The sequence below is a fragment of the Lepidothrix coronata genome, unplaced genomic scaffold (genome assembly GCF_001604755.1).
Source record: "Lepidothrix coronata isolate B3197 unplaced genomic scaffold, Lepidothrix_coronata-1.0 Scaffold24, whole genome shotgun sequence".
In the NCBI taxonomy this organism is placed as follows: Eukaryota; Metazoa; Chordata; class Aves; order Passeriformes; family Pipridae; genus Lepidothrix; species Lepidothrix coronata.
Genome location: NW_016690204.1, coordinates 197,756 through 208,820, shown reverse-complemented (window position 1 = coordinate 208,820; position 11,065 = coordinate 197,756). Strand labels below are relative to the sequence as shown.

Sequence of the window (11,065 nt, the reverse complement as noted above, 5' to 3'; positions counted from 1 at the left end):
CCAAAATTAGGTTCTAATACTCTTCTGGCTGAAAGCTGCCCCTTGCTCCGAAGAGTCCTTCTAGATCGGGCCTCAAATTGAAAAACACCTGATTTAGATGATGCTTCGTATGTTTTTGTGGGAGAATGGAGAGTCGGAGAGATGGCGAGATGGAGAGTCTGAGCCCGGCCCGGCTCCTCTGCCGCACCGCAGGCCAGGGCCACTTCGGCTGAGCTGCCCTGTGACAGCGGGAGGGAAAAACAGGGGAAAACCGACTCATTTGTGACCTTCTGACCATTTACTTTGAAGACCTCTCCAGTCTGTAGCTTGCTAACATACCCAGGGACAGCTTCTTTTCCCCGAATCCCTTGGTTTCTGGGATGCAGATCAGGCCGTGGAGATGTGGATGTCAGCGAGGACGAGCCAGTGGGCCCCGAGCACAGCGCTGGACGTGCCGGGTGTCTAACGCGGGTGCCCAGAGGCGATGGCGATGGCCCCGTGCCTGCTCTGGCTCCCGCTCGTGCTCGGTGTCCCTGTGCGTGCCGCCCCAAGCGTGCCCATCGCCCCGATGGCACCGCCCCGCCGCCTTTTGTCTGCCCGCGGGGATTGGCGGAGCGGGCTGGCCGCGGGCGGGCTCGGGGCACCGCTGCTCCCCGTGTGCCGCTGCCAGGAGCCGGTGCCGCGCTGCCGGAGCGCCCCGATCCGGGGATGCTCTGGGCGGGGCCGTGACGCGGCGGGCGGGGCGGGGCGGGGCAGAGCTCGGCGGCGGCGGCGGCGGCGGCGGCAGGGCCGAGCGGAGCGGGGCGAGTGGAGCGCAGCGGGGCCGAGGGCTGTCGGCCGGCAGGATGCTGGAAATCCAGCTGGACGATGGCGGCGTGGGGGGGTACCCGGGCGATGATTACTGCTCGGGGTCGGTGATGTCGGAGCGCGTCTCAGGCCTCGCCAACAGCATCTACCGCGAGTTCGAGCGGCTGATCCACTGCTACGACGAGGAGGTGGTGAAGGAACTGATGCCGCTGGTGGTGACGGTGCTGGAGAACCTGGACTCGGTGCTCACCGACAACCAGGAGCACGAGGTGGAGCTGGAGCTGCTGCGGGAGGACAACGAGCAGCTGCTCACGCAGTACGAGCGGGAGAAGGCGCTGCGCAAACAGGCCGAGGAGGTGAGCGCCGCCACCCCGCGACCATCTTGGGCCGCCGCCGGGCGGGGAGACCCGGGGAGGGGGAGCGGCAGGGCCGGCGGCGCGGGGGGGCGCGGGGCTGCGGCGGGGCCGCCTCTCGCAGGCCTCGGCTCCGTCCCCTCGATCGCCGCCGCTGGCGGGTCCGTCCTGCCCGGGGGAGGTGGGGGCCCGGAGCAGCGGCCGCCGGTACCTTCTAGAAGCGGAGCGCGGGGGCGGGCGCATCCCCTGCCGCGGGGGCGCGGGGCTCTCCCCGCACCCCCCGGGCCCCGCGAGCCCGGCCCGGCTCCTCCGCCGCACCGCGGGCCCAGGGCATTGCGGCGGAGCTGCCCTGTGTGACAGCAGGAGGGGGAAAAAAAAACCAAACCCGAACCGAAAAAACTGCAGTCCCTCGGATTTGAGGAATTAGGAATTCGCTTTGTGCAATGCCAACGGCATCCGGAGGGGTCGGCGCAATTTGGGGTGTAAAAAAGTAGTTTTTAAAAATGGGTAATTTGTGCAGCCGCCTGGCTTTCTCAGTGTCAGCTGTAAGCTGTTTCGTGGAGCGTGGATGTGCTCCCGTGAGAGCCGGGGCAGGGCTGCCCAGCTGCGAGGGTGGTGTGGAAGAGGTTCATGAGAGATCCAACCCCTGTGATGGAGAGGAAGAAGAATCCTCGAGTTACAGAGACTCGGATGTAGACAAAACAGAGGGGAGGTGACCTGCACTCTGTCATCTTCTTGCATCTGCGCCTGTCCCTGCTGAAATCCAGAGCATCCTTTCAGCCTTAAAGGCTGGGAGGCATAGGGGTTGCTGTTCCTCCTCTTGGAGTGACAGTCTGTGAGCTGGGATAGAGATTGGTGGTGCAAAAAAGTCCATCCTCACCACGTCATCCCCGTTTCACTGCACAGCTTCTTAAAAAGAGGATTTTTTTTCTGTCTTTTAGACTAAGAGCGGAAGATTTAAGATTCAGTAGTCTTCCTAGTTCCAATTTGATAAGGGATAATTAATAAAATAAAATAAGTGGTAATTAATGAAATAGTTACTGAACTGGAGAACAGCATAGAACACTTGTAAAGCACACACAGGATTTTCATAGACATGTTCTTGTTGCTTAATAATCACGTACAGGAATCTTGGTAACTCGATGGGGAGGACACTTGTGGTCCACTACTGATACTGAAAGCAAGAGCCAGGTAGTGAAAAGTTTTAGTCCTGAGTTTTAGTTATGTATTAAGGGACTAATAAATAATCTTTTAAAATTATTTTAAATGCACATAGGGGTTGAAAATTGATTCTGGGTACATGAGACTTACTGAATGTCGGGTAGAGACAGCATTTTGCAGCTTCTGAGAAAATAATTTTAAAAGTGCACTATTTATGGGGGAAAAAATGGAGTTTGGAACAGTCCAGTTGGAATGATCTTGCCTTTTTGGACCAGGGACGATTTCTGTTCTTGAATTATTAGATACAGGATGTGTTTTCTGGAAGCAAATGTAGTGACAGCAGTTACATTCCCTGCAAGGAAACCTGGGAACTGTGGCAGAACACTGTTGGCTGATGATCATGATATTCTGTTATCCTTACACACAGGTCAGTGTAAGTGGGAGAAAAACGTGTCTGCAAGGAGACTTGTTACCAAAAAAGAATTGACAATGTGCTTCTTATGAGAACAAATGAGTATTCTGCCGCTACAAAGTCCCTGTTACAAGGTCATACATGGAATACATGGCGGCTGTTTTCCTCAGCATATAGCAGAGTACGTTATTTATCTGCACCTGTTTCCCACGTGGTGTTTACTCTGCAGTAAATTACACATTATGGGGGTGAAAATCTGTGCATGACAGGGAATTCTGCTGTCCACCACGTAATTGTCCGCAACCAAAAACCAGAAAACTGTTTTTCCTCCCAGAATGTGGATTGATGCTGTGAAACAGAGCCATAGTGACCAGGGACTGTCCATCCCACCTCTCCAGAATCATCAGCCTCCTGGGCTGTGCCTCAGGTCTTGGGTGAGATCTTCACTTCTAACTGGGAGGATCCTCCCCTGGGAACAGGATTTGACCTGAGTCTTGATTCCTCTCAGTGTATGAGTGCCAATTACAACAATTAAAGTGACACTGAGAGGTGAAAAACTGCTCTGTTCTCTTGTAATATCCTGTCAAAGGACCCTGAGTTATAATTACTTTGTATTAGTTTATATGTTTCAAAGTAACTGGAACCACAAGTGGGCATTGTTCTCTGGCGTTAAGATGTGTGTTGTGTTGGCTGGTTACCACTGTGCAGAGCCATCACACCTTGCTGTTCATCTTTATGCAGCAGTTGTGCATAAACAGACTGTTATAGGTATGGTTTGTTAAATTAGGGTTGTTTCCAACAAGCATAGAATCATAGAAACATGGAATAATTTGAGTTGGAAGGGACCTTAAAGATCATCTAGTTCCAACTTCCCTGTCATGGGCAGGGAAACAACTTTTCACTACGTGCCATAAAGGAAAGTTTGCCTTCTCAATACTCCTCTCTTAAGACGATTCTATATATTGTCTTTTGAAACAATCTTTGCCAAAAGCAAATTACTGATTTATTTTCTAAACACTTGGGCTGTAGAGCATTTTCCTCTTGGCCTAAAATAGGGCAGCAGAAGCACCTAAGCAAGGGGACTGAGAATAGAAGTTCCTTGGCAGGAAGGAACTGAGGCAGTGCTGTCAGTCACTGTGATAACGGGGCTTAGTACACAGCATTGCCGTTTCCATGGCCTCCAAGCTACTGAAGATGTGGGATTGCACCAGATTTTCAGTGGTTTTGTTTTCTTCCATCTGTTTCATATCCTATGAACATAGGATACATATGTATGAATGTAGGATGATGATTGCTTGTGTGGTGTGGTGTTCTGTGGAATCACAGAATCCCCTAATGTGTGTGTGACCTCCTGAGGTCGAGTCCCACAGCCCAGCTCAGGCAGGGGCAGCCAGAGCACCTTGTCCAGCATCTGGTGAGAGTTTGAGCATCTCCACAGGTAGAGACTCTGCAGCCTCTCTGAGCCACCTGTCCTGGTGTCTGACCCCATTCAGGAAAAATGTGGATCCTTGTGTTCAGATGGAATTCCATGTGCTTTCCCTCATGCCCATTGCCTCCTGTGCAGAGCAGTCAGGCCCCCCCCATCCTTGCTCCCTCCCAGCAGGTACTTGAGTACACTGGTCAGACCTCCTGGAGCCTTCTGGAGCAGCCCCAGCTCTCTTGGCCCCTCCTCCAGTCCCATTTACCACCTTAGTGGCCCTGGTGTTTGAGGTGGTGCACACTAACACAGGGCATTTATTTATTTTTGCTGGCTAAGTATTTGGTTTAGCTTAATCTCTTAAGGAAATGAAGGTATTATGATTGCTCTGTTAGGAGCTGCCCCAAAGAACTTAGGAAGCTGGTGGCTGCTTTTAGACATATTTATTAAAAAATGGGGTTACTTACACTTTTTGTGTTGTGGTTGTTTTTTGTTTGGTTAAGTTTGGTTTGGTTTTTGCTTTTGTGAAAATTGAAAGAGAAAGGCCAAGTGAGTGTCCTGCCTGGTGAAGGGACAGGCGGAGCTGACAGCCTGCAGGTGATGGGTGACAGCAGGACAGTTGGCATGTGAATGTAGGGCAGGTGGGTCCAGCATACACACACTGTTTCTTCCTTGGGTCTGCTCAGGGGACATGGGGGGGTAGAGCTGGGACAAGGAAAGGGCCAGGGGACACCTGCAGAAATCTGCAGGGCAAACAAGCCTTACCGGGTCCACTCTTAATGGGACATAGTTTGATTTATGCAAGCTGCTTTCCTAATGTTCTAGATTCTTCCTCTCTTGAAGACAAGCACCACCACATGCCCTAAATGCATAGTTCTGCAGAGGTTGCTCCTCACGTTGGGCACCACTGCCAGGGTGAGCATGCACGTGTGAATTCACATAAAGGCTTTCACGGGTAGTTGGGGTACGTTAGTATGACTTCTTGGAGTCAGGAAAGCCAGGCGGGCCTCTGCCAGGTGGGAGGTGCCTTCAGACCTCTTGTTGCATGAAAACTGCTTCTAGGGAAATTTACGTCCCAAGGGAATGGTGGTGGCTGTCCTAAGGAACGAAAAGTGCATTAGTAGCAAAGTAAGATCTTGGTTGTTTGATTTGTGACATCAGTTCATGCTCATTAGAATGTTTAAAATGGTACTCATTTAAGATACATACAGGCATGGTGTAGAGGTGCTGATTAGGAGGTCTGGCTCCTCCAGAAAGGCTTTTGTAGCTCATGTTCTGCGCTATGGCATTCCAGCACCTGGGAGCAACCTCCACTGGAATGTGGTTGGGAAAACCTCTGTCTCAGTAGCCATGGCCATTGTTCCCATACCCTGACTCTCCTGCTGGTCGGTGGAGGTCATTTGCTCTAACTCGTTGCTCAAAACAGGGTCACCCAGAGCAGTGTTTGAGTATGTCTAAGGTGGTGGGAAACTCCCAATACCTCCCTCAGCAACCCGTGCCAGTGCTCGTAGGGAAAAGCAGTTTTCTGATGTTGAGAGGGAACCTCCTGTGTTCCAGTTTGTGCCCCTTGCTTCTCGTCCTGTCGCTGGGCACCACTAGAAAGGGCCTGGCTGCATCCTCTCTGCATCTTCCCTTATCCTGCCCCTTCATTATCCTTGTGGCCCTTCCCTGGGCTCTCTCCAGTCTGTCCCTGTCTCCGTTGTACTGGGGAGCCCAGCACTGGACACAGCACTCTGGGGTGTCCTCACCAGTGCTGAATAGAGGGGAAGGATCTCCCCTTGACCTGCTGGCAAAATAGCCTAGGACACCACTCGCCTCAGGGGCACAGCACTGGCTCATGTTCAACCTGGTGTCCACCATCGCCCCCATTTTTCTGCCAGGCTGGGTGACCCCAGCATGTGCCTGTGCTCCCCAGGTGTGGGATGTGACCTGTGAAAGCCCTTTGCTGGCACTGCCACTCTAGGACTCTTATTTGAGTGATACCTGGGTGTCATCCTTTCCTACTTCCAAGAAAAGCAGCATCTCCATCTCCTGCTGGCATGTAGCCGTGGCCATCACTCCTCCTTAAAGCTTGCTGTTTGCATTGTTATTGACATGATAAGCACATTCACTTACCAGTAATTTATTTTTATATAATTATAAGGCTCCAGTGTTTTGTTCGAAGATCAGTGGCAGCATTTTGAGAAGAGATGGTCCTTTGTGAGAGGCACTGTGGCTTCCACAGGTACCTGAAGAGCTCTCCAGCTGGGTGGCAATATGATGAGCTCGCTGGCTCCTGTCTGCATCTCAAACAGCACAAAGGCTTGTGGAAATTTCCCCCTTTGTTACCAGAATACCTTGAATATTGTCCCTCCTGGTACCCTAATTTCCTTTAGGGAGATGGGGAGGAAGGATGACAAAAGTGATGCTGTGGGCTCTGGCCCCTGGTGTTCTCCACTGTAAGTGCTTTTTCCTCTCCTGCCTTGTATCTGCTTTCTGTGTGGAATGACTTGCAGCCTGGGAAGGCACTTTGTTTCTCCGCCCTGAAACCTGACCTCACAAATAGCTGATTAATGGGAGTGTCTGCAGCCTGATGGTGACCTCATAGCATCCCAGGAGGAGGGCTTTGGGGAGTAGCAGAGACCAGATAAAGAAAGGATTTGCTTTCACCTGGATCCTTTGCACAATAGGCTGGTGAAAATAATGGGCAAGCCTGAAATGCAGGCTCACTGGGTACCATATCTGTCTCTGTATCCTTCAGATCCTCTTGGTCTATTCCTGGAACCTGCAGGCACTGCCAGATTTCACCCATGAGCAGCAGAGTCTGTGTGCTTATTAGAGGGTTATTCCAATTTACCTTGAGTCCTCTTCTGCAATTGTCTTAATTTACAAAAGCTGTTGGTCCTGGAGAAACCAGTTTCTTCATTTTCACCAGAAATACTGTGATACTTGTAATGATTTTTTTCTGCTGAGCAGGCAAATGTTGACTTACATATTTATGATACTTTCCTCCTTGCCTTTTTCCAAAATACAGCCATTTAGTTCAGAAGTAGAAAGCAACACAAGTGTGAGCATCTGTAGCGATCCCACCATGTCTTCTGGGTGAGACAAATCTGATGTTATGGGGATGTCAACCATCATGTCTCAGTTTTCTCTTGTGCCTTTTGTCAGTGATTTCACTTGAATGTGATTCAGAATTGATCACAGTATTGTAGGTTATAATTAAAACTCAGTAACTGAAGATAATAAAACAAATTCCATATATTTAAAAGTAACAAACAGGAAAAGATGTTTCTGGAGATTCCTGTGTTTCAAATTTGTATATATTTGAGTAGGCAGGTTTAGTTATTTTAGATATAGATTCTAATGTTCTCTTTTCCCTCTGAACTGGTAAAATAAACTCACTAGCCATCCTTACAGCCTCCTCACGATGTCTTCAAGCTGAATTATCTGTCCCCAGGCTGAATTGTCTCACCTTTCGTAAACGTAACTAATGTCATCAGATAACTTCTACAATAGAAGTTACTTAATAAAGAAAATAACTTTGTGTTTCAAGCACTGCTTATGTCATACAAATAAATATGTATTAGACAGGCAGGTTTGTGTAAATTTTACTGTATAAAAGAGATAACTTTCTACCCCATGGTGTGCTTGATTTGTGGAAACCTCCACCTTGCACCCTGTGCAGACTAAACAATGTCTCCTCTCTGAATTAGGCTCTGTGTCTGTGTTTAGAGAGCTCCTAAAATCAGACTTTGGCCTATGATCAGCACATCCCCCGTGTGAAGGATTGGCAGTCTTGGGATTCTGAGCATGCCTTTCATTACAAAACCTGTAGCAATAAAACTAAACAGGATTGTAAGCTAAAGATTTACCATCCTATCGTGTGTCTCCTGATGCAGGACTGGGATCGATGTTAATGCAGATAACAGTGATGGATATAATTCCTTCCTTCCCTTGAAGGTGGACTGGGGGCATTTGATGGGGAATAAATCAGTGGTGCCTTTTCTATGCTTAGCTGCCTCTGCCAGCAGCAGGAGGGTTGGCTGCCATTCTGGATTGGGTCCTGTCCCACCCCTGACCATACGACACCAGGGCAGGGACCATCTGCAGAGGTTCCAGAGCAGCAGCTGCTCTCTTCTCTTTCCACGTATGATTCCAGTGTTGTGGCAGCCTGCCCGTTTGCCTCCTCCTTTGTGCATGGCTCCCTGTAGGGTGATGCAGCACATAGTTGGCTTGGAGTGGGGTGACAACGTGGATGGAACCAGGCTGGCAGCAGTGATGCATCCTGAAGGATGCAGAACATGCTGGGCTATTCCTGGACCTTGGCTCCTGTGGGATCAGCCAGTGCTGGCTTTTAGCTGCAGGAATGAGGTGTGTCCCACTGCCAGTGAGAAGCCAGGCTGGTCTGATGGAGGATACCTAGTGCAAACTGAGAGCTCAAGTACAAACTGTGATGCTTTGGGGTCAGGGAGAGGAAGCCACGCTCTGAGACAGGCAGAAGCAGCTTGTCATTCCCTCATCTTTTTTGATCTTCTCCCCATCACAAGTTTGTATACAGAATATGTTTTTTTTTGGTGAAAACTATACATTTTGTTAGCATATTAGAGATGATGTTATAGGACCAACAGCTGTTGGAAAGCCACTTGCTAAAAACACGTGATTAGTTATTCTAATTTTTTCTGATAAATGGTATGAATTCTACACTGATGAGATGAAATTTTTTAGAGATTCTTCTCTTTACAAGTTATTAAATTTTATTAATTTAAAGGAGACTAACAGAGGGAATTTGTGATTCTGTTTTGCAGTGGAGACTGACCGTATGATACGTATTTCTAAATAATTTCTCTATGAGAAATCAGGCTTTCCACATGTAATGCCCATCAGTCCTTGCCATCTGGTAACCTTACTTTATTCTCACTAATCTTGGAGGGAAAAAAAATCTATATCCAAACACAGATCCTTCGTACAAATCCTCTTTATGTCACTCAAGCTTATGGCACTTATTAATATTCATAAATATCAATGTGTTCCTAAAAATTACTTTTAAAGTAAAATAGCGAGCGAGCACTATGAGCTGTTGCTTTATTTAACAAACAATTCAGGATAATATTCTGAATGTGAATTCCTGATGATGATGAGGGGTGATGACCAGGTTTCCCCTCAACCGGCTTCCCTGCATGAGTCAAGTCGTGATCCCCAAATGGGCTTTGATGAGAAGATTTTTTTTTCTTCGTGCAGTGAAGCAGCTGCTGCATTGTCCCTTTCTGTTCGTGGCTCTGCAGGTGGATTTGTCAGTGATACTGTTGGGATGTGCCAGATATATGAAGGAGAAGTTACCACCAGGGTTCAGGAAGCAGAGTTGTAAGAGAAAAGCCAAGGAGGTCTGGGAAGATTCGACCTTACTGCCATTGCAGATGGATTTAAATCATAGAATTACGGAATGGTTTGGATTGGAAGGGACCTTAAAGCTCGTCTCATTCTACCCTCCTGCCACAGGCAGGGACACCTTCCACTATCCCAGGTTGCTCCAAGCCCTGTCCAATCTGGCCTTGGACACTTCCAGGGATGGGGCAGCCACAACCTCTCTGGGCAGCCTGTGCCAGGGCCTCATCACTCTCACAGCCTAGAATTTCTTCGTAATATCTAACCTTAACTTGCCCTCCTTCAGCTTAAAGCCATTCAAGGCTGGAAAGGGACTGTGATGACTGAAGTTTCAAGAAAAATGCCCAGACAGTCTTCACCTTTCTGAGAGTGATGTAACTTTCCATCTAGCAGAGGCACCTTGGCACCTTTGTTCTTGCTCTTGCCCGCTGAAGAGGATGAAGATGGCCCACATCTCCGTCATTGGTTGTCACGGAGGAGGAGGCATGGGGTGTCCCAGCTGAGAGGAACTGCTTTGTTCTTGTTCTTATCTCCTGTACAGTCCTGGAGCTCCCATGGGGAGTGCTGGCCAGCCTGTGGCTGCTCTGCATTGGCTTCAGGTGGTGAGGTGATGTCTGAGCAGCCAGCTGGACCCTCTCCTGCCTTTCTCAGGGGGAACTTGCTTGGCGTTTTCAGGAGACTGTGCTGTGGTGCTTGAGCACTTCCCATCACCAGTGTGTGTGAGCCTTGTAGGCTCAGCCTATGCCATGCTGTGCCTGTCACACGCGCTGAGCTTGTGTCACACTGACTGTGTCCTGCCTTCTCTTACTGCTGTGCAAGGACCGGCAGGTGTGTGCAGGCCTGACGTTACATCCGTCTGCTGCTCCTTCAACAGGGCTGTCAGCTCTAGTCCAGCCTTTCAGAGACAGAGCATCACTGTGAGATTTCACGTGGATCTCAGGGAGACTGGCAGCTCATCTGTGTGTGTGTCCAGGGACACCACACTTGGGCCATGACACACACAATGGGGCTTTGTATTTTGTGGTAGAACATGCCGCCTTCTCTTCAAGGAGGTGGTCAGCTTTCCGAAGGGATGCATCGGGTCTGCAGTTCACCTCGCAAGGCTGTTGGGTGGCAAGGTGTCTGGAATGATATCCGTGAAGCTGTGTCTTGCCTAGCAGGACACATGGCTTTAGTTCAGGATTCAGTGGGAAGCACTGGACCTTTTGCTCCTGACCTGGATTGTGACATGGTCTCCACGGTCATGGACAGCTGCTGATGTCTACCTTTTCTCCCTAGCTGGAAGGGACCTGCTCAAGGCAGAATGTGGTGCTGAACTGAGTCTGACAAAAACAGTTTCAGGCTCTTATTTTTCTTTCCTATTCTACCTGGGCCTTGACCCTCCCACCCTCAACCACTTGGTGGCATGAACACAAGTTGCTACTTAGTGCCAGAGCAAACCTGCTTGTCCCCCTCAAGAGGGGAAGCATCAGAAGAGGGCTACCTGCCTTTCCGCCTGCTGGGTTTTGTGGAAAGGTTTTTCTGTTGAACACATGCCAGGTTGCTCCCGAAAGATAATTGTACATGGTAATT

The 11,065-nt window shown here is 49.5% G+C and overlaps 1 protein-coding gene across 37 annotated transcripts in view; it reads left to right on the top strand.

Moving 5' to 3' along the window:
• The first annotated feature begins 751 nt into the window (after window positions 1-751).
• The window catches only part of MAPK8IP3 (mitogen-activated protein kinase 8 interacting protein 3), a 71,340-nt gene continuing 61,026 nt past the window's right edge, over window positions 752-11,065 (top strand). For 27 of the 37 annotated variants that reach the window (XM_017808878.1, XM_017808885.1, XM_017808856.1 and 24 more), the window contains exon 1: window positions 752-1,142. In XM_017808878.1, coding sequence (XP_017664367.1) covers window positions 825-1,142 — 318 coding nt within the window. In that variant the 5' untranslated portion in view covers window positions 752-824. The remainder of the gene's footprint in view (window positions 1,143-11,065) is intronic. The other 10 variants (XM_017808880.1, XM_017808866.1, XM_017808863.1 and 7 more) reach the window with 2 other exon arrangements.